The sequence below is a fragment of the Marmota flaviventris genome, chromosome 5 (assembly GCF_047511675.1).
Source record: "Marmota flaviventris isolate mMarFla1 chromosome 5, mMarFla1.hap1, whole genome shotgun sequence".
NCBI lineage: Eukaryota > Metazoa > Chordata > Mammalia > Rodentia > Sciuridae > Marmota > Marmota flaviventris.
The window spans coordinates 5,093,177-5,116,906 of NC_092502.1; the positions used below are offsets into that span (position 1 = coordinate 5,093,177).

The 23,730-nt window shown below is 49.7% G+C and overlaps 1 protein-coding gene and 1 long non-coding RNA gene across 2 annotated transcripts; one reads left to right on the forward strand and one right to left on the reverse strand.

The window, feature by feature from the left end:
* Positions 1–5,622: 5,622 nt before the first annotated feature.
* On the forward strand, positions 5,623–11,245 carry LOC139705634 (uncharacterized). Its single transcript, XR_011707476.1, has 3 exons — positions 5,623–5,803; positions 7,187–7,649; positions 9,435–11,245. It is a non-coding gene; the product is annotated as an uncharacterized lncRNA (long non-coding RNA).
* Positions 11,246–12,749: 1,504 nt separating this feature from the next.
* Positions 12,750–19,450, reverse strand: LOC139705635 (cilia- and flagella-associated protein 144-like). The gene is made up of 4 exons (XM_071611790.1): positions 19,318–19,450; positions 17,278–17,337; positions 16,243–16,343; positions 12,750–12,860 (listed from the first exon to the last, which is right to left on the reverse strand). Exons 1-4 carry the CDS (start codon positions 19,448–19,450, stop codon positions 12,750–12,752), a joined length of 405 nt encoding a protein of 134 aa, XP_071467891.1.
* Between the last annotated feature and the right edge of the window lie 4,280 nt (positions 19,451–23,730).

The window sequence follows — 23,730 nt, forward strand, 5'->3', positions numbered from 1 at the left end:
AGGATGTCATACATAATTTAAATAGGTCAATTTCAAGTAATGAAATAAAAAATGCCATCAAAAGCCTACCAACCAAGAAAAGCCCAGGACCAGATGGATCCTCAGCCTAATTCTATAAGAACTTTAAAAAAAGAATTAACACCAATACTCCTTAAAGTATTCCATGAAATAGAAAAGGAGGGAACCCTTCCAAATTCATTTTATGGGGCTAATATCACTCTGATACCAAAACCAGACAAAGACACATCAAGGAAAGAAAACTTCAGACCAATATCCCTGATGAACATGGATGCAAAAATTCCCAATAAAATTCTGGAAAATTGTATACAAAAACATACTTAAAAGATAGTGCACCAAGATCGAGTGGGATTCATCCTAGGGATGCAGGGTTGGTTCAACATATGAAAATCAATAAACATAACATATCATGTTAATAGACTTAAAAACAAGAATCATAATCATCTCAATAGATGCAGAAAAAGCATTTGATGAAATATAGCACACCTTCATGTTCAAAACACTAGAAAAACTAGGGATAGTAGGAACATATGTCAACATTGTAAAGGCTATATATGCTAAGCCCAAGGATATAATTAGCCCAGCATCATTCTAAATGAAGAAAATTTGAAAGCATTCCTGCTAAAAACTGGGACAAGACAAGGATGTCCTCTTTTACCACTTCTATTCAATATCATCCTTCAAACTCTAGCCAGAGCAATTAGACAAAAGAAAGAAATTAAAGGGATACAAGTATGTAAAGAAGAACTCAAACTATCACTATTTGCTGATGACATGATTCTATATCTAGAATATCAAAAGAATTCTACCAGAAAACTTCTAGAACTAATAAACAAATCCAGCAAAGTAGCAGGATATAAAATCAACACCCATAAATCAAATGCATTTCTATACATCAGCAATGAATCCACCAAAAGAGAAATTAAGAACACTACTCCATTTATAATAGCCTCAAGAAATATAAAAATCCTGGGAATCATTCTAATGAAAGAGGTGAAAGACCTCTACAGTGAAAACTACAGAACACTAATGAAATAAATTGAAGAACACCTTAAAAGATGAAAAGATCTCTCATGCTCCTGGATAGGCAGAATTAATATTATCAAAAATATAAAAAAAAATGTTACACAGGTTTAATGCAATTCCTATTAAAATCCCAATGACATTCATCATAGAAATAGAAAAAGCAATCATGAAATTTATTTGGAAAAATAAGAGACCCAGAATAGCTGAAGCAATCCTTAGCAAGAAAAGTGAAGAAGAAGGCATCACAACACCAAACCTTAAACTATACTATAGAGCTATAGTAATAAAAATGGCATTGTTTTGGCACCAAAATAGATTTGTAGACTAATGGTACAGAATAGAAGACTCAGAGACAAACTCACATAAAATATGTCATACTTGACAAAGGTGCCAAAAGCATTCACTAGAGAAAAGACAGTCTATTCAATAAACGGTGCTGGCAAAATTGGAAATCCATATGTAGCAAAATGAAATTAAACCTCTATCTCTCACCTTGCACAAAAATCAACTCAAAGTGGATTAAAGACTTAGGCACTAGAACAGAGACCCTGTGACTAATAGAAGAAAAATAGGCCCAAATCTTCACTATATCAGCCTACGATCTGACTTCCTTAACAAGACTCCCAAAGAGGAAAAAGTAAAATCAAAAATTAATAAATGGAATGGATTCAAATTAAAAAGCTTCTTCTCAGCAAAGAAAATAACTAATAAAGTGAGGAGAGAGCCTACTGATTGGGAGAAAATCTTTACCACATGCACCTCCGATAAAGCATTAATCTCTAGGATATTTAAAGAACTCAAAAAACTTAACACCAAAATAAACAAATAACCCAATTAATTAATGAGTTAACGAAATGAACAGAAATTTCACAGAAGAAATACAATTGATCAACAAATATATGAAAATGTGTTCAACATCTCTAGCAATTAGAGAAATGCAAATCAAAACTACTCTAAGATTTCATCTCATTCCAGTCAGAATAGTATTTATCAAGAATACAGGCAACAATAAATGATGGTGAGGATGTGGTGAAAAAGTTACACTCATACATTGCTGGTGGGACTGCAAATTGGTGCAACCACTATGGAAAGCAGTATGGAGATTCCTCAAAAAACTGGGAATGGAACCACCATTTGACCCAGCTATCCCACTTCTTGGTTTATACCCAAAGGACTTAAAATTAGCATACTATAGTGATGCAGCCACATCAATGTTATAGCAGCTCAATTCACAATTGCTAGACTATGGAACCAACTTCAGTGTTCCTCAGTAGATGAATGGATAAAGAAAATGTGGTATATATACTCAATGGAATATTACCCATTGTCCTGGTCCTTAAATTAAAGAAGAGTAAAATTATGGAATTTACTGGCAAATTGTTGGAGTTGGAGAATATCATGCTAAGCGAAATAAGCCAATCTCACAAAACTGAAGGCCAAATTTTTTCTCTAATATGCGGATGCTAATTCACAATAAGGCGGGAGGGGGCACTAAGAGAGGAATAGCGTTACCTTAGATTAGGTAGAGGGAAGTGATAGGAGGGAAGGAGGGGATGTGGGGATAGGAAAGATAGTAGAATGAAACAGACATTATTACTTATGTATATATTTGACACATACGATTATGCAACTATGAGACATACGATTATGCAACATGTACTCGGAAAAATGAGAAATTATATCCCATCTATGTATGATATATCAAAGTGAATAAATGCATTCTACTGTCATGTATAACTAATTCAAAAAATATAAAAAAAGAATTAATAAAATAATGTTGGCATAGTCTTTAATCTTATTAATGAGACATATATAATAAAGATTGTTGGTGTAATTCTGCAGACCTGCTTCTTCATCAGAGAGCAGGGCTCCACCCAACTCCAGGTTAATCCTCAAGATTTGCGTCTTTGAATCTTTTTTCTTCCAATCTCCCCTGACCCCTTGCCGGAACCAGCTAGTTTTGCCGCGCTGGTCAAGGCCTGAAGGTTCCCTCTCTGCACCCATGAGGTTCAGCAGCCGCCCTCTCTGCATCCCCTGGGGCATCTCCAGACTCCCCTGCACCCTGAGCAGTGGCCTCAGTGTTGGTGACTGGCATATCCCCGTTCCAGCAGCAGCTGGGCGCCCTCCCAGGTAGCCCTGGTACCACCCTCAGCCTCAAGCACCGGGTCTCCAGCGCCCCCTGCTGCTTCTCTGGATCCCAGGAGGCCCCGCTGATGCACAGCTCTTGCTCTTGGCTGGGCTGCCGCCAGAGGTGAGGCCAATGACTACTGTGCTGTCCCTCCCCGCGGTGGCAGCAGCCACCTTCCTCACAGGCAGCTGTGACCGGTAGGGAGACAAGGAAACCCTGGCCCGCAGACCTTGCTCTGAGCTCCTTTCCACTGATACATTTCCAGGAGGCACCAGTAGGCGAATTGCCCTGCAGCAGGGCAAATCCATGCTTGAGGGGAAGGAAACACCCGGCGGCCCCAAAGCTGAGCCACCGCGGGCAGAAGCCAGCCGGGTGCATCCCACAGCGCCTGGGGCAAATCAGCCAGAGTGGCGCGGCTGCCAGCAAGAGGTACCAGAATGTCACCGCCACTCGCGAAGAGATTTTATCCTTCTGGTCCATAAACTGGGAACCCTGTATTCCTAGTGACCCGACTGGGGGCTCACTGCCTCCCCTGAGCTAGCCCACGTGTCCAGTGGACACAGCCTGCAGACTCACTGATGACATCCTGAGGCGTCCCCTGACGTCTGCCTCCCTCTGGAGGGTTCCGTCTCCACCCACCTCCTCTCTGCGCTGCACAGCGACACCAGCACGCGCCCTGGCTGCCCCTTCCCTTCTCCAGGTAGCACATAGGGGAGGGCGCCCACCAGGACTCCGCCCAGGGGAGGACCCCCACGAGGACTCCGCCCAAGGGAAGGCGCTCACCAAGGCTCAGATCAGCTTGGCACACCGCTCCTACGCTTGTTCCCATTCCTAGATTTCTGGACACCTCACCCTCATTCAGTCTTTTAATGTGACAACACTACTAATCATATTTTGTGAAGTTGACACATTTGTACTGCTGGTGTTTGCACACGGAGGCCACCGATTTCTTTCTTCTTTCTTCCTTCCTCCCTCGAAGGGGACTGAGACCCTCCCTGCACCAGGTGAGTCTTGCGTGGCCTCTGCCACCTCAGTTACCTAGGGCTTTCCTACGGGAGGACCAGATCCACGATGTGAAACCCATCGCTCCAAAAGCGGCGGTGTCTTAGGGAAATATCACTTCATCTGTAACTAAGGACAGAAGGCAAGAGTATTCAACTTTTTTTTTTTTTTTTTTTTTACATATTTTAACTCTTTTTTCGACCAATAATATTCTCTTTAAAGGGGCAGAATTTTATGAAAAGTAGTTCGTAAAAGTTTTTGTAATTTCATCTTAGAATACTGTGATCGTTGTTTTAAAATAAAGGTGGAAATTACACAAAATAATATGTATCCAATTAAGCAGTTTGGTGAGTAGTGAAATAAATTAATAAATAAATATTTCATATGTATTGTATTTACAATTATCTAATATACATATTCATATTGATATATTCATATCTTTCATGAATTCAAAATGAAGATTAAATTTTTTTATCAACTATAATTTATGACAGTTTTCAGTCAATATTCCATCAACCTTGGCCCCCAGGACCCCTTGTCTTATTTGTGTCACTAGATTTCTCTTTTACAAAATTTCATCTCCAGGAGACATGTCACCTGCACTCTGTCCTATGGGTCCTCTGACATAAGCAGAATGATTTTGAAATTCTATCTGTTGTCTTACTATTAGATGTTTAGGCTGTTTGATGAACAATCCTGTTATGTATTTTCATTTATGAATTTCTGTGTAATTCTTTTGGGCAATTCACTAACAATACAACACTCAGAAATTTTATGTTAACTTTGTATGCTAACAGGATGGCAAATCTGCTTACAAAGTGGATGCCTTCTGCCAGCAGTAAGTCAGAGTCCACCTACTTTATATGCTGCCAGTCACCCCATGCACTCAGTTGTGTTTATTTTTGTGGAATGGGATAATATAATGATTTAATTTTGCATTTTTAGAGCCATGATATTAAATATATCAATGTGTTTAATGGTTATTTACAAATTTTCTTGGGTATGTAATGAATTTTTGACATGATAAAGTTTAAAGCATTTTTTCTTCTTTAATTTACTAACTCTGGGCTAATTTAATTGAATTGCTTCTCATTTTTTTTCTTAAATCCTTTTTATTTTCCTTTGTGACACTGCAGAATGAGGGGGCACACACCACCACTGAGCTACATCCCCAAACTATTTTTACTTTTTATTTGGAGACAGGGTCTAACTTAAGTTGTTGAGTCTTGCCACAACTTGCAATCCTCCTGCCTCAGCTTCCCAGTCGCCGGGATGGCTAGCGAACATAACCTGCCTGGTTTGTTGAGTCTTACACTGGCCTGGTTTTGACCTTGTCTCCCAGGTGCGAATAGAGAAAGTAGCTGGAGTGAAACTTGGAACGACGATATCACTCTAGGACACTAGAGGGCGCCGTGGGTCGGGCTCCGGGAGAGAAGATCTGCCGGGAAGCGCAGCTCGGGCCCTGGGTCCCCTTAACCCTTGGACGCCGCATCAGGTGGCAGCTCTCCTGCCTGAGAGCCGCGCCCCCGGTGTTGGAGTGACCGGAGAGCCGAGGCTGCCCTGCGCCGTCCTGTAGAGCAGCCCGGCTGAATGCAGCAGGCTGGGGCTCCTCTCCTGCTCCCTGCCCAGGTGAGTGTGTGGGGAGCGGCTGTACTGGGTGGGAGGGCAACGCTGAAGCTCCGCCCCTCGCCTGTTTCTAGGGGCCACTTGTCTGCTCGGTGACTTCTAGGGGAAGTCACCTCCCCTGTAGCCCAGGGCCGCGGTCAGCTGGGTCCAGCGAAGGCACTTCCTCATACCTCCAGGCCTAACAGGTCACTGGCTCTGGGATCCCGAGCCCTGCCAGATTCTCGGCCTCCCTCGCTGGAGACAGGCTGCCCACACCAGCACAGGGGGCCAGCCCTTTGCTTCTAGGGCCTCCACATTCTTTCCAGAGGCTGCAGGTAGCCAGGGGTGGCCTTTGGGAGTTCAGGAGCCTGATCACCACCACCCGGGTAAGAGGTCAAAACCCTACTCCTGAGCTCAGAGTTTCGTTTCATTTTTAAACTTAGGCTTATGCTAAAAATGCTAAAAATGTGATGTTGAAGTTAGTGCAGTATGTCACCAACGTGCAAATAAAAGGACAGGGTAACCACACACACACACACACACACACACACACAGGAGTGTCTGAATTCCTGTCACCAGTGCTCAATTACCACACAAAATATTTGATAAAATACTGATATAAAACCACTATGATTTTATATGAAAATATTAATATAGCAGCAAAATATAAGGAGAAACTTTTAAAAAGATTAGAAATGGGAAATTATGTATCTCTTCCATTGAACTTTGAGAAAATTCTAAAACAAAACACATAAGCATTAAAAAAAAGTGGCTAACTTATGAAATATGTGTCTGAGGTGAGCACAGCTAAGAAGCTCCAGCTCTGGCACACTCTCCAGGACCTGGGGGCCACACCAGATCCAGGGCTCGCCGTGCACCTGGCTGAGTTTGCTACAACCTCACCACACTTAGGGGATTCTTCAGGTAACCTGACCACGAGGGCATCAGTGCACCAGGAGTAAACAGCCAGGACACAACCCTGAGGTTGCTGAGCAAGACCTAAGGTCCAGCAGAGAAGAGGGCTCCTTACCACTCTGCACCCAAGCTCTCTGGCACAGCATCCCCTCCACATCCAGGGTCTGGGAAGCCACGAGAGATCCAGGTCTATGAGACACCTGCACTGGAGGTCAGCACCAGACCCCACCCCAGACACCTGCACTGGAGGTCAGCACCAGACCCCACCCAAAGACTTTGTGCTCCATTCTCGTAAACCAGGCAACCCCAGGGCTGAGGCATGTCAGAGGCAGATTCAGGAGACAGCTGACCTTGTGGGAAAGACACCTTGACAGCAGAGCAAGATGGCTGGGAGTCAAGCACTCAAAGCCCATAGACATCACAGTTCTTTTATTGCACCATTACCTGCTGAAGGTGAAAAGTCACATTTCTTTTTTCTTTCTGATTTCACAGCCCCTTGCTCTGTCTCCAGCTGAGCAGATATACTTCAGTGACTCCCAGGAATGCCTTTCCCTTGGGTCCTGTCTCACTGTTGGAATCTACCTGGAGTTTCTTCATGGTCACTACTGGAATCATATCTTCTATTGACAGAGGACCTTTAGAGACACAGTGGGAAGTCGTTAGCTGCAGGGAGGACACACTGTCCACACCTCGCCCTGCTCCTCCCCTGGCTTCTCAGAACTCACCTGGGCTCTGTGTGGTCAGAGATTCAGCAGTCAAGGCTCACATCTGCAAAACCTCACAACTCAAGGTGACACTCCCACATGCCTAGGATCATTGCAGCCCTCAGAGCCAGTCCTGTGAGCTGCAGCTGCAGCTGCAATGGACACACTGTGTTCATGACTCCAAGGAAGGGACCCAGGCCAGGCCCAGACCTCTGCCACCCCAGTTCTTGACATTTGCCACAGAACTGCAGGTGAGTCAATCAGCAGGGCCAAGGTAGAGGTTATTTCAGGACAGCAAAGGATGCACACCCACAGGGAGTGTGTCTGACCCGACGCTCAGGGAGACCAGTGGGTTCCCAGGCATGAGCACTCCCTCCGGTGTGTGAGGGTTCCCGGGTGTGGGCACTCCCCTCCCACATGTGAGGGTTCCTGGGTGCGGGCACTCCCCTCCCATGTGGGAGAGCTCCTAGGTGTGGGCACTTCCTTCCTGTGTGTGAAGGTTCCTGAGTGTGGGCACTCCCCTCTGTGTGTGAGGGTTCCCAGGTGTGGTCACTCCCCACCTCCTGTGTGTGAAGGCTGGTGTTCTGAGGAGGCTGGGGTGTGATCCTAAGCAGGGAGCCACAGTAGATTTTGCTTATATAGGAGATGTTTACAAACGTCCCCGGAGATCAAGTCATGGTGAACTCCCCTTGTGCCTGGAGGTCAGATGTCCCTCTTTGTCAGGGTGTGGCCATTAATCACTTGTGGGCATGGTGTTCAAGCTCTGCAGGTGCTGGCAGCTTAATGACCATGACCCATCTCTCCTTAGCACCATGGTGTGCTCTGTGGTCTCTGCCTGGAGCAGCGGGCATGATGTGACTGCCGTGTCCTCAGGGGCTCCCTTCACCAAGGCTCATGGGCCCTTTCGGTTGCCCGTCTCAGCTACAGCAGGCTGGCCTGGGGTGGTGGTCGCCCCTTGGTTCCTATTTTCAGAGACTGTTATGTGTGGAGTCATTACAATCCTTGTGACAAGACATTCCAGTGTTTTCTGCTTACAGTAATTGACAGAATTGCGGAGGCAGTGGGGCTGTGCACTGCTGCTGTGGAAAGCATGATCTGTGTCGCTGGGTCTTATCTGATGGCTGTTTTGCACACTGCAGAGCGTGCACACAGTGAGCCGCAGCCGGCTGTCTTGTTCTAACTGTGACAATGAGCACATGTACACAGGTATCTGTGGGAGCTGAAGAGGGGGCTGAACAGAGGCGATTCAGCTCCAGGACAAAGCACAGTTTGAATTCTCATAACAAGGAGATACTGGTTCCTGTATAATTCATTAATCATTAAAAACATTTTGACTTCTTGAAATGTTAAAATAGACACTATAGTCACATGCAGTGGAGCACACCTGTAATCCTAGCAGCTTGGGAGGCTGAGGCAAGAGGATTGCAAGTTCAAAGCTAGCCTCAGCAACTGAGCGAGGCCCTAAGCAACTCAGTGAGACCCTGTGTGTAAATAAAATTCAAAAGCTGGCTGGGGATGTTGCTCAGTGGTTACACACGTAGGGTTCAATCCCCAGTATAAAAAAAATACAATAAATCTATATAAACCCACATGGCTATAATCACTCAGAAACAAAAGAAAAAAGAAAAATGGATGCAGGTAAATATTTAATATACTAATATGAAAATAAAATACCATTAATGCAATATTTAATATACCATTAAATTATACATACTTCTATTATTCAAGTAAAGATGCCAATAAATGAGATGTAAATCTGAAATTGTGCCATTGCTTCACAACTCTGTGGCTCTCTGTGACCATGGGGTGTATATTCTATGGGGTGAATTTTATGGCATGTTGTATATCTCTCTAGAGCAGTGTTCATAATGAATGGCTCAGGTTCTCCTGTAGGGTGAAGGGATAACTTTATTAAAACAGTCACAACATTTTCCAATAATCCTTATAAAGATTGCAATGGGGTTTTTCAAGGTCCCAGATATCCTTACTCACTAGCATGTTTTTTTTTTTTTTTTTTTTTTTCCTGTCCTCCAAAGCCTAGAAGCCAGGACCATGGCATGAGGAACAGGCTGCAGTCCACATCCCAGCTGGGGAGCCCCTGAGTGGGCAGAGCCAGCACCTCCTGTTAATGGCAGCTCCACAGCCCAGAGCACAAGGGCAGTCCAGGCCCAGCCACCCATCAGAACAGGACCGCCCCTCCTACAACACAGCACACCTGGGCACTTCACCAGCTTCTTCATCCATCAGCTCCTGTCTGTCCTTAACCACTCAACGTAACGATGAAAGGGAAAATTCTGTTTATCGTCAGCTTCTTACAAATCATCAGCAAACAAACCATGTTAGAAACAAAGGGCAAAAGTCAAACTCAATAATTATTGAGTACTCTGCTTAATAAGTGTCTCGTGGACTGGGACCAGAGTTCCAGCAAACCAGCCCTGGAGGGCATCCCCTGCCAGAGCCCGGTGTTCACTGTGGTCCTCCCTGAGGGCTTCTCCCTTGTGCCCCTCAGCTCTTTCTCAGAGTCATGTCCCTTCTGGGACCCGTGTGGGACCCGATGCTGCAAAGCACCAAGTGAGCCTTCTTGACAGCCCGGGATTCCTCAGCATCACCTGAAACACAAATGCAACAAATTGAGCAAGACCTGGAGACAGAGCCCTTATTTCAGCTGAACCTGGTGGCTCCTTAGCAGAGCGAACTACTAGAGAGACAGGCCCCAGCCACTTCCAGGACTTGGAAGAGCCCCTGAGGACAGACACAGACCATCGTAGGAAGAGAGAACTTCTGTACCCATAAAATTCACCTAAGGAAGAAAGTACAATGACCCAGTGAAAAAATACTGGAATGTCTTGTCACAAGGATTGTGATGACTCCACATATAACAGTCTCTGAAAATAGGAACCAAGGGGCGACCACCACTGGGGTGGCTCCCAGTTGAGGTCCCCTCTCTAAGCCCGCCTTGGACTCCCACAGGTGACAGAGCACTGAACACACAGTTCAAGGAGAGCACAATGAAAGGCTCTGACCTCACCTGGAAAGAAGCAGCATCGCTCTGCTCCTCCTGCCCACCCTACACAGAAACAATGGAGTCCATCAACATGGACTGAGATCTCTAGAACCATGAGCAGAAGGAAACTTTCCTCCTTTTTAAGTTGGTTATGTCAGGGTTTTTCCATTGCAGTGTTCATTCTGCAAAGAGGAGGACACTGGAGACTAGGGAGGGGGCTGCCTTGGGCAGGCAGTGGGGTCAGAGCAGGTGGGACCAGAGCCAGGCACAAGGAGGGTACGCAGGAGCAGCACACAAGGACACCGAGCTCCCAAGGGCAGCCTGACCCTCTCATATTTTTGGTCAGGGTCTGGTAGGACTGCTGGGCTCGGGGCTTTACTTCTGTGGTTTGTCTGTGGTCTCACAGTTTGCTCCCTAACTCACAACACATCTGTGTGACTATTCAATGACAGGAGCCTGTGTCCTCCTGAATGTGCTGAGCTCCAGCTAAGTGGCCACAGTCTTTTCGATTTCTCACGGCCATTTCAGCCTCGGAGGACCCAAACTGCGTGCTGGGCACCTCTCCTATGCTCTTTGGGGCACAGTGTGAATGTGTTGAGGCTGCTCCCGGAAAGTGGGGTGACCTTGTCACAGGGACAGGACTTTCCTGAAGCTGGCTACCCTCAGCACCCTCTGGTTCTTTGGTTGGAATGATGTTGAAATGCACCTTCCTTGTTTGAGGTCTGGAGTCTGAACATAGCTTTCATTATCACAGGAACATTTCTAGAAAGTTCTGTGTTGCCTTCAATGCCAAGAACACTGAACTCCACCAGGCGACCAGCACGCTGGTTTCATTAAAGAGGTTCGTGGCATAGAAGTTAACTAGTGAGATCAAAATTAAACACACAGACTCAATTACGTTTTTCTATGACCAGGTCCAAGACGGCTCTTACCTCTCTGGCTCTCACCTCGAACCACCCGGTGGGGCAGCAAGGCTTACTCAGGGCTAGCAGGAGAGAGAGAGAGAGAGCACGCCAGGGAGTGGCCTTTTATTGGGGAACAAGAAATTCAGAGGAAAATTCCATCCAATGAAGGTCGAGGGGGGCAGCATTCCAAGGTCAGGGTCAGTGATTGGCCTCAGGATCAGTGGTCAGTCACACCCCCACACAGACAGGCTCTCGCACCTGGAGAGGGTGGGGATAGCTCCGACACAGTTTGGCCAGAATGCCTCACACCCAATCCGGGAGGTGCCCAATCACATGCAAGAATGGTTTCCCACACTGAACCATTGCTCAACATGGGTGGGATAACAAGTCTGGAGGCCCCCTGAGTCTAGGGATAGATGATTTCCAGTGAAAGAGGGTTCCACACAGAGTTATTATTTAATGATACCAGTATTTGTGTGCAGTGGGGGCCAAAGGTCTTTACCTGGAAAACGGCTCCTTACCCCACACCCCGTCCTCACTCCAGGCTCTGTCTCTGGGTGGCTCTCTATGCTGATGCCAGCAGGGAAGTCCAACTTTCTCTTCATCTAGATTTTTCCTAGGCAAATGGGTGATCCCAGAATGCAGGCCATTTTCTCTTGTTGGTGTCCACCTGGGACTGCAGTGAACACTGGGAGGGTCAGGTCATGTTTGTGTTGCTCAGCTTTTCATTCCAGTGGCAAAAATCCTCACATGACCAACTTAAAGGGAGAAACGGTTTATTCTGCTCATGGTTCCAGAAATTCCAGTCCATGTTGGTGGACTCCATTGTTTCTGGGCATGGTGGGCAGAGGGGCAGAGTGATGCTGATCTCATCATGGCATGTGGAGCAGGGAGACAGAGAGAGAGGAAAGGGCCAGGGATAAGACTGACATTTCTAGCTCATTCCCTCCACACAAAGTGATCTACCTCCTCCAGCAGGCCCCACCTCCTACAGTTTATACCCCTAACAGTCCATTCAAATATGGCCCCATCAGTGGATCAATCCATTGATTAGACAATCACCCACATAACCCAATCACTTCCCAGCACCCACCTCTGAACGGAGCTATACATGGACAAGGTCTTCAACACAGGAGCCTTTAGGTGGCATTCTAAATCCAAATACTAACATCACTGTGTAGTGTTTCTCAGGTTTTCAATTTTCTTGGAAAAATTGGAATATGGAAGGGAAAACCTGTTCAGTTCAAAGGCCCCCAAATCAAGCTTACGCAGTACTTGTGGAGAATTTAGAAGTTATTCCCCATATATTGATTAATAAGCAATTCCATCTCAATTCAGTTGTCATAAGATTTGCAGCAGGTTTGCTTTCTAGCAAAACCACCTTTATTTCCCTGCACAGCACACTGGGCGCTCAGCGCGAAGGCCGGCTCTTCCCCGGAGCACTACTTGCGGTGGTCCTTCTCCCCCAGGAGCCACAGTTTGGCCTTGTACAGAGTGATGTCCTTGTAGACCCTGAAGTGGTTCAGCCTGTGGTCCTGGCGCTCCGGGCTGACCTAGATGGAGGCAGGGGCAGCATAAGCTGGTCAGGAGGGGGAAGACCTGGACCCAATCGGGCCTCCTTGACCATGGGTGGCCCCAGGGCTCTTCTGCTCAACGCTGCTAGTGAAACTGTGACACCAGCGCTTAGAGCGTCCTGAGAACAAGGGGCGTCACCTCCGCAAAGCTGGGGCTCTGCCCTGCTCGCTGCCTACATGGAGGGCAGCCTGCCTCCCCTGGGAAGTCCTAGGTTCCGAGGAACTTGCATCAAACGGTTCACTGTGTTTTCTCTCATTTCCTGGTACCTGGTCTCATCCCAGCTTCCTTCAGGGAAAATGGAAGCTGAGAAGTGGCCCCACCCCCCCTGGGCCCCAGGAAGCCTGACTGCGGCACATCTGTGGCTGGTGCCCCTGGCTGCATGGACACAGGGAAGGCCGACTCCTGGCTTCCTTCCTGTGAACTGTCCAGTCTCGCAGGACTAACGGAGCAGGGGCAGCTGCTTGTCCCATCGTGGCCCAACTGCGCTGCGGTTCATTTCCCTTTCTACACCGTTTCCTCTTCCTTCTGAGGCAGGCGGGCACCACAGCCAGGCTGCCCAGAGCCAGCGGGCCTCTGTGCTGGGGTGCCAGGGACAGCTGGGGGTGGTGCTGTGCCTGTTCCCGGACAGCATCCGCACACACTAAGTGTTCAGCAGGTGCTTGAATGGAAAGGGAGTGTGGTGGGGGTTCACAGCAAGCCAGGGGGAGGGAAGACCTCAGCATATGCACCTTAGAGAAGCTGCCCTGAGAGTCATTCAGGGACTTGCTCATCCCATCCCAGTCTGCAGGTGTGTGAGTGTGAGTGTGTGTGTGTGAGTGTGTGTATGTGTGTGTGTGTGAGTGTATGTGTGTGAGTGTGTGTGTGTGTGAGTGTATGTGTGTGAGTGTGTGGGGGGGAGTGTGTGTGTATGTGTGTGTGTATGTGTGTGAATGTGTGAATCTGTGTGTGAATGTGAATTGTATGCGTGAATATGTGTGAGGATGTGTGTGTATGTGAGTGTGAGAGTGCGTGTGTGAGTGTATGTGAGTGTGTATGTGTGGGCGTCAGTGTGTGGGTGTGTGAGTATGAATGTGTGTGTATGTGTAAATGAGTGTGTGTGTATGTGAGTGTGTGTGAGAGTGTGTTTATGTGTGTGAGTGTGTGAGGGGAGTGTGTGAGAGTGTTATGTGTGAATGTGTGTGAGTATGTATGTTTGTGAGCATGTGTGAGAGTGTGACTGTGTGTATGAGTGTTGTAATGTGTATGTGGGAGTGTGAGCATGTGTGAGAGTGTGTATGAGTGAGAGTGTGCGTTATGTGTGGATGTGTGTGTGTGTGTATGTGTGTGATTGTGTGTGTATGTGTGATTGTGTGTGAGTGTGTGAGAATGTGTGTGTATGTGTGAATGTGTGTGAGTGTATGAGTGTGTGAGAGTGTGTGTGTTGTGTGTGAGAGTGAGTGTGTTTGTGGGAGTGTGTGAGAGTGTTATGTGAATGTGTGTGTGAGTGTGTGTATGAGTGTGTGTGACTGTGTTTGTGAATGTGTGAGGATGTGTGTGAGTGTGTGTGAAGGTGTGTGTGAGTGTGTATGTGTGTGTAAGTGTGTATGTGTGTGAGTATGTGTGTATGAATGTGTTGTATGTGTGTGTGTGAGGTGTAAGTGTGTATATGTGTGCATGAGTGTGTATGTGTGTGAGTGTGTGCGTGTGCATGTGTGAGTGTGTGCGTGTGTGCATGTGTGAGTGTGTGTGCATGTGTGCATGTGTGAGTGTGTGTGTGTATATGTTTGTGTGTATGTTTGTGTGTGTGAGTGTGTATGAGTGTGTGTTGGTGTGTGTGAGTGTTTGGACACACATCCCACATGAGGATATATTTTCAGCAAGTGTTACCCAGAGACACAAGGCAAAGAGGTGCCCACTGAGCCTTACTTACCAGGGGTCCCTGGGCTGAGGTTGGGGTGCTCTGAACAGGGCCAGGTCCTGCCAGGGACAGGGTCCCCACATTGGGGCCCATGGAACACATCAATCACGTCCTCTGCCCCAAGCACAGTGCTCTGAAAGCCCAGCTTCTTTACCTTTGATGTTCCCACAACACCTGGATCTAATCTGGGGGGCTTACTTCCTTGCTTGCTCCCTGTGCCACCTGAGGGCATTGTCCCCACATGTGTGATGGACAGACTGAGTGCCGGAAGGCCCCTTGGGACTCAGACACAGCATTCTATCCTGGAGGCCTGGAAGGGTCTAAGCAGGGCAGGCCTGGCTGGGCCCCACACTCGTTCTTCCTGTTGTGTGTGCTGATGGCAGGAGACTCCCTGAGGTGCAGGGAGCAACCTTCCCATGGTGCGTGAAGCCCCCAGCTCTCTGGAGCTTTGCTAAGATGCCCACTGTCCCCTGGGCTGACTTGTCTTCACCAGGCTCCCTTTCCTCCCACCTCCTTCTCACTGGACAAGTACTCTCCTGGACCAAACTCCACTCAGGCCATCCTCCTCTTAAACCAGGCCTGACTTAGGGCCTTCTGTGGTCACCTCTGCATAGTCCAGTTTCAGCAAAACTCTGGCTGAGCAGTGTAATGAGAGTCAACACCACCCTGTTGACTGTCCTGGGTGTCTGTGGGCTCCTTGCCGTCTGTCCCCCAGAGCAGGTCTGGTCCCTGCCCTGCCTTCAGCAAGAATCCAGCCAGGTCAGCTTAGCCAGGACCCCTCACCCAGAAGTTCCCCCCAGTGATTTCCCCCCCACACCTCCATCCTTAGCTTGTCCAGCTGCCCAGTCTCTCCCACCCTGCTGGAGCCTCTGCCCTAGCCACAGCCCCCCTTGGATCAAGCCTTCCATGTGGTCTTTAGAAACCACTGATCCCTGATTCTTTATTCATGTACAATCAAGGTCTTGAGCAGTTTCCTCTGAAGTCCCATCTTTCACTGATAGTTAGATCTCCATGGCTGTCCCTTGCCTCCATGTGGCCTTGCTTCTCCAGCTCTGAGCCACACCTGCTTTTGGGGTGAGCTCTTCTCTGTGAGTGGTGGGCCCCATGGAGACGTCCTCCTGTCTGGAGCAGCACCTGACTGTTCCGGGCAGGGCTCAGGGACTCCTTTCCGCTCTTCTCCATCTGCATCACAGGAGCCTGGCCACGTTTACTGAGCAAGTGCTGTGTGCTGGGCACTGTCCCAGGTACTGCTCCTCTTAGCAACCCTGTGAGGCAGGTTCTGTGGTGTCCCCATTCATGACCAGGATCAGCACCACACAGTGGCTTAGAAACTCACCCCAGGTCTCAGGATACCAAGAAGGACAGAATTCAAGCCCCTGCCAGCTGGCTGTCCACTCTGCTCTCAGCCACTGCCCGCACCACCCTGTGTTCCTACTGCTGCCCAGAGTGGGGGCCTCACTTACCAAAGGTTCTGCCTCCCAGCCGATCTGGCTTTCTGTCTGTGTCTCTGGGTACTTCTTCCGGGGTCTCTGAGCAGCATGGTGAACAAGATTCAGAAACCTGACTGGGAGAGGAGGTTCAAGTTAGAAGCTGCCCGTGTCCTTTTCCTGGCCACACCACTCCAGGGCCACAGAATTCTGTGTGCAGAGCCAGGGTCTGGTTCTCAGCCATGTGTCAACAAATGTGTCAAGTGCAAACTGTGCCAGGCACTGTTCTGGACCCTGGGGCAGGGCTGTGACAGACATGGGTCCCCGGGGAGTCCAGGGCAGGCAGGAATAGAGGTCAACTCCTCTATTCTCAGAACATGTGGGTGCTGCCCTCTTGCACCTCTCTATCATGCGGGGTCCTTCTACAGCCTCCCGCCTGACACCCTGGACCACCTGTGCCCACCTGCCCCAACAGTCCCACATCCCCTGCCTGATGGAGGCACCTGTTTTCCATGCTGTCGCCCATGATCCCACTCCACACACTGGTGGAGGCACTTACAGGCTGCCCTCTTGCCTTTGCCTGATTGTGTTGAGACCCCCAGGCCCACCCCACTGCCTGTCACCAGGTAAAGTGGAAACATGAACAGGATTGTGTTTACTGAGCATGGTGAGGCGGGTTCAGCTCTAAGAACCTGTGGTGTTTTGCTTGGTCCTTCCAACAACTCTAAGAAGTGGGCTGAAAGGTCAACAACCTGGCCGAAGCCCGCAATTAAGGAGTGGCAGCACCAGGACATGAATCTAGTTCCTAGGCCTTCAGAACCCGTGTGAGTAACGTCTGAACATCTGTGAATGAATGACTCCTATTTTCAGGCCATCGGGGACTCTTGTGGATGACAGTAATGAGTTGGCATGTGTTTGCACATCAGTCTCTCTGAGCCTGGTCAGTAGAGTACAGTCTCGAGACCACAGCAGAGGACCCTAAGGTTCCCTGCAGCGACTCTGCCTGCGAGTTCTCTGAGCCCCCTGCCTCTCTCTGCCCCACCTCACGCAGTCTCCGACCTCAGGACTTACCATCTTCAGGTTCCTCCAAGTTATCATGCCACGACATGGGCTTCTTGGTGATTGTGTGAACTGGAGAAGAGCAGGGACACAGTGCAGGTCAGAGCCCAACCCCTGCCTCCCGCCACTCACCCTAGACCAGGCTCTCATTCTGCACCCACATAGTGCCTGGGCCTGGGGGGTTCTGGCTGGGTGCTGGGAACAAGGTCCCACGCTCTCGAGGACTTAGGGTCTGGCCTGGCACTGTCCAGGGCAGTGGCCACAAGCCATAGGCTACTAGGATTTATGTTTGTTTATTCATTCACTCATTTATTTATTGCAGTGAGCTAACCCTAACCCTAACCCTAATCCAACCCTCTTTTCTTTTATTTTGACAGCGGTCTCTGTTGAGGTCATCCTTAAACTTGCAATCTCCCTGCCCCAGCCTCCCTGCTGCCAGGATACAGGTGTATGTCACCATGCCCAGGAGTAAAAAGTGTTCTGAGCATGCACCCCTAAGATATGAAATGTGTATGTCATCTGTATGTAATATTATCTGCATATTAGAAAAATATAATATTTTTCTTTACAGTACAAGTAAACAGAAATGAAAGCTACAGTATTTTCTCACTTCACCACAATGGTCACATAAATCCTGTGCCCAAGGGAAAGAATTAGAGGAAATCACTTTTCCCAGAATGAATGTGGCCTGAGGGATTATTTAGCTTGTTGGAATGAACCAACCTAAACAGAAGTGAATTTTTCTGCTGAAATCAGTGGTGGGGACAGAAGACAGCCAGAAGAGTTCTAAGCAAAATCAAGTCACTAAGTCTCCTGCAGATGGCCAGGCTGCAGGGGTGCTGGCTATGGAGGTAGAGAGTTGGGGGTAGCTCAGGGAGGAGGAGCAGGTGGGCAGGTACCATAGGGGGCTGTGGAATGAGCCGTTCAGAGGTAAAGAGGAGTTTGAGAGGGAGCCTAGCAATGGTAAGGGGGGGCAGGCCCTACTGTATTTGTGGAAGGAATTTGGAGGAGGTGAGGCTGGAGAGGGGCAGGTCCAGTAGCTGTCCAGAGGGTGGAATTAAGTGAGATGTGGGTACACCCCCAGTGTATCATGGAGTCTTTCCCTGAGGTAGGAACAGACAAGGGTCAGGGGAAATGTGAAGCAGCAGCCATTCTGCTTCTGTGACTGCCAGGTGTGTGGACTGATGGATGGAGGCCAGGGCTGACTCAGGCTTCTCACCTGGGGAAGGAACGGCCCAGCTGCCTTGTGCTGCCACAGGTTCTTCTGGAGAAGCAGAGGGTGGGCAAGGGATTCAGAGCCCCCAGCTTTCCCGAGGGCCAGTTTGAGGTCCCTAATGGTGAGTCCAAGGAAGGTAGCTGGGAGGTGGTCAGATGGCAGATCTGGAGCTCATCTGAGGCCCAGTGTCCTTTAGAGGCTGCTGATGCTGCAGGATGAGATGGATCTCACAGGAGTGTGCAGGGTGAGAGGAGTGGAGGGGAGGGTGCTTTTACCTGGATGACAGGGAACACTGACCAGAGCCCACTCTCCTGACCTTTCCAAAGAAAGGGCTATGATGATATTAAAATCCTAAAAAACCCTTTAGTGTATGAAAATGAAACCAAAATATTACAAAAACAAAATATAAAAGCCCTGAAAAATGTAATTCAATCAAAAACAAAAATATTAAAAGCCATTTCCAGTTGGGTGCCATGGCACATGCCTTTAATCCCCAGAGCTTGGGAGGCTAAGGCAGGAGGATTGAAGTTCAAAGCCAGTCTCAGCAACTTAGGGAGGCTCAGGTCTCAAACAGAACATAAAAAAGAGCTGGGGCTTTACTGAGTGCCCTTGAATTCAATCCGTAAAAGCATGTAAAAGCATTCCTTTTTACATGCAGTATGTTTGATCTCATCATGAGGTGGATGCATTTCAATGCATCTGATGTGTCTCAGGAGGCTGGGCAGCCCTGGAATCCACCCTTTCTGAACACCAGAGATCAGGGCAGGCCTCTCCCTGCTGCCTGCGCGCCCACAACCCACCCCTCAGTGTCCCACCTCTGTTCCCCCAGTCCTCACCCTTGCGCCGGGGATTCACGTGGTACTCCGTGTACAGCTTCTGCATGCGCAGCTCTTGCAGGTACTGTTCCCGCAGGAACTGGTTCTGATGAACCTGGTCCTGGATCGCCCTCTCCCTCTGGTGTCTAGCCATGGCCTGGCCATGCTGGTGCTGTGGGGCTCTTTAAGTGCCCTCTGGCTGGGGCGGTGCCAGGTCTTCTGCCGTCTCCTGGCAACAATGTCCCAGCTGTCTACTGGCAACAGAGTCCTGGTTGGAATGCTCCAGTATCCAGCCCTGGACCTCCCCTGGGCAACCCAGTCCCCTGACTCCACCCACTGCCCCCAGATCCCTCCTCCCAGGGCCCCAGGCAGGCACTGGACTCACCTGCCCCAGCTTCTCAGGTCAGAACCTGGGTACTAGAGCTGCCCTTGGACATCATCAGGGAAGGGCTCCAGGTCCAGTGGGGAGGCCCAGGTAAGAGACTGACAGCTGGATCTCACCTTGGCCAATCATTTCCTAAAAAAGATTTAGGTGGTATCCAGGAAGGGTGGATTCCAGGCTGAGTGTGGGGCTGTCATCCTCCTGTGACCCCTGGGTCCACCTGCTCAGGCTGCTGGGAAGACAGTCCCAGGGACTGTGACCTGCACCCACAGTGGGGAAACCATCTCCCCTGGGTGAGTGTGTCAACCATGCTGCCTGGTTGGGGAGGCTGGATTGTGGGTGGGACTGGATTATGGGGACCTAGTAGGGAGAGCTGGGAGGAGGAGAAGGGGTATAGATGGGGGAGTGACAGGAAAGGCGAGCCAGATGAACAGCGGGGAGGCGAGTGGGTGGTCTGGGAGCAAGAGAGGAAGAGCTGGGCACGGGGCCCTTCAAGGCAGGGTGTTGGGAAGGGACCATGTAAGGCAGAGGAGGGAAAGTGGTGGGGCAGAGGCCCGCCGCAGTCCAGCTGCAGCAAAATAACCGGGGGGTGACGAACAACTTGTGTACGTTGATACAGCAGGAGTAGGAGCCGTTTATTGCAGGACAGGAGCAGTATTTATACATTCCACACAGCTTATCTAATTAGCATAAACCAGATACATCAGTCAACCAATAAGGAATCTCCACACTTAATGGCTCGCTGGTGTTACTTCACAAACCACTCCCTCTGGCATTTTGCCAGGCGCAATCCTGACTTGTTTACAGACTAACAGGCCAGAAGGGGAGGGCTTGAGCTGGAGAGCAGGCTGAGGGCTGGCAGCCTGGCGGGTCAGGGGAGGGAGGCGGTGATGGGGCTGGAGGGTGGGGGCACTGGAGGGGGGCGCGGGCGTTGAGCTTTATCCACGGGAGGAAGCTTCTTAGTCATGTCTTTAGACACTCCTAGCTACTCACTGGCCAACCAGTGACTGACCCTTGCCAGAGGGCCTCCCACAGTTCTCTCCTCAGATTCCATGATGGAAGGCCCTTTGTGACAGGCACAGCCCCACCCTGTAAGGCACTGACAGTCCCCACCATCCAGGGACTGGTCCCATGTCTAGGTTCAAGAGTGGTCACTGGACACAGCAGAGAGAGATGTGGCACTAGGAGTCCATGTCCTTGGGGGCATGTGCAGACTGCCCTCCTCAGGCAGTAACTGATCAGAGGACTAGGGGACACCTCTGTGCCTGGGTCCTAGGTGCCCTTCCTGAGGACACACTTTGGTGGTGCTGAGTGTGTTCACACGGTGTGCAGGGAAGTGGGATGGGAAAGTGGAATCAGTGTCCCAGTGGATTAACTCACTGTGTTTCCAGAGCCCTTTCCTATCATCTAACTCCCTTCCTGAATAGAGGTCGTGAGAGGGGAGAAGAGGTGTCCATTCTGCAATGAGGAGGATGCTGGAGACTAGGGAGGGGGCTGCCATGGGCAGGGAGTGGGGTCAGAGCAGGTGGGACCAGTAAGACTTCTAGAAACTTCTGTGTGTCTTCAGTACTCAACATGGGTGGGATGGTGTGTTTTGAGGATCTTAAGTCCAGCAGTTGAGAAATAATGTCTAAGAGGAGGGTTTCTATCGTAGCTATGAATCAGCTCAGTGCCCATGTGTGGAGCAGGCCTTAGACATTTACCTGGAGAAGCAGCTCCTCACACCACACCCTGGTCCCCACTCCCAGCAGGAATCTGCACCTGGGAGGCTGTCCAGGTGAATGCCACCAGGGAAGTCCCTCCTCCTTTTTGTGCAGTTTTCCTAAGCAGTGATTGATCAGGGTACAGACTGTTTTCACTGGCCGTGTGTCCACCCAGCACTCGAGGAAGAAAGCACCATGGGGCAGGTCGTGTGCTGCAGTGTTTCTTGGGTCTTCAGTTCTCTTGGAGAAGATAGAATGTTGCATGGAAAACTGCTCCATTCAAAGACCCCAAATCAAACCTAGGAGACACTCGTGCAGAAGTTAGAAGCTTTTCCTGGAGGACATGCCCATCAGGTTCATTTTACCTGGGCTGAAAAAAATGTCTAATTCAAGGAGAAATCGCTGCTTGGTGCAAAGTCAAAAGATTGATCCCACCATTCACAAGCTGCCCAGCTGCTCCAGCTGCACCAGAGCTGGGCTTCAGGGTGGTCCTGGGGTTCAGGGTGGACTTAACACACTCAGAGGGACTGTGTGGGCAGTGCCTTTATGCAGAGGAGACGTGCTATGTTCATCAGGGCCAAGTGAGTAACAGGTGACACCTGGGCTCAGATCCCTGCTAGAGCCACGAGGCCCTGGCAGGTCGTGTGTCCCTTCCCCTCCTCTCCCTACTGCTGTGTTCCATGTTGTCTGTTGACTGCTGACAAAGAGTAGGTTTGGGTCCAAAAATAACCATGTGCAGAGATGCCTGGAGAGGAGGGCAGGTCCTTCAGAGGTGCTCTGCCTGTCCACTCAGAGAAAAAGGACTGAGGGAGACCCTTGGGGGTTGGGGACCCAGAGCAAGGCGTGGGTGGCTCCAGGGCAGTGGAGAACGGGTTTGCTTTTCCATCCCACCCGAGTCTGGTCCTTCACAGCTGGTATAGAACATGGGGCCTCATCTCCTGAGATCTGATAGCAGCCCAGTGAGGTGGCCTGGGTGCGGGCTGGGCCTCCTGTTCTTCTCCTGGGGGTGTGGATGCCCACATATGATGGCTGACTTGCAGAATCACAGCACTGCTGAGTGAGGGACCGGGGAGGGTGGAAGTCCTTAGATCCTGAGGACAGGGCTCCTGAGTAGCCGAGGCCTCCAGATCATGTCCTGACCCCTGGCACTAGGACTTCCCTCAGTCCTTTTCTCAAATCCTCCTGCCCAAGCTTCATGGCAGGATGGAGTTGATGCTGTGCAGGAGTAAGGGCAGGTGGGTTCCGAACCATAAATCCTTCCTTTTCCTCTGACTTCAAGCACCAAACATGACACAGTTTCCTACCAAGGGCGTGCTCAGAGGGTCTTTGGAAGGGGAGCCTGTGGCCTTGCATTCCCACCATCTTCACACTGCCCATCGTCACTCAGTGTGTTTGGGAGCCCAGGTGACCAATCTTACGTACGGGGTGCCCTTGTGCCCCAAGTGGCTCAGAGCCCAGGATATTGCAAACCAATTGTCACAGGAGTGTCCTACAGAGAAGGAACTCCCCTTCACTGACGCACCCTGCATGGCATCCTTGGGAGTTGACTGGAGAGGTGGCCGTTGGGCTGGCACTTGGTTGTCTAAGGAGCTGAGTCTGTGGCTCTGTGGTCTTGGTGTCTGCTTGGCTCAGCCTCAGGACCAGCCTGGTGAGAAGGGGCGAGGCCCCAGGAGCACTGGGCGAGCACCTGCTACCTCTTCCTTCCCCACCTCCTCTTGGATAGGCCCCTCCACGGCCATCTTGAATTTGCTGACAATGAGGAATCATGGATTCTGGTTCTGTTTGCAGCACTGTGTGGAGTTGTCGACTAAGTCGGTTCCCTCCCTGTGTCCTGGCCAGCCATCATGGAGGGAGTGAGTCGCGAGGAGAGACGCTCTTTGAACATGGAGGCTCTCTGCATCACCTTTGAGGGTGTGGGCCACCAGGTGCAGACCCCAGCTGACAGCCCAGGGGACACTGCAGTGCTCAGTCGTCTCAGTGGTCACGTCTGTAGTGTGCAGGAACAGGGCTCACACCTAATGTGCAGAATACAGGAAGCATCTCCCCAGTTCCTGCTGGGATTTGGAGATTGGTGGTGTGCTGGAGAGACCTAAGTATGCAGGGCCTCCAGCAGCTGGACGTTCCTCCTAGGTCATGTCTCCAGCCTCAGAGTTTGTGATCTGGCCAGAAGCACATGGCCCCAAACACCTTTTACACTTGTGCCTTGAAAATGTCTGCAGACCATGTGCACAAGCTGCGTCGGGTGCCGTGACCTCTGACTGTCAGATGGTGGTGTTTGGGTCATCTCTAGGCTGGACGGTCCAGGCAGAGCTGGCAGTGCTGAAGTCCTCTGGCACATAGACTTAGACC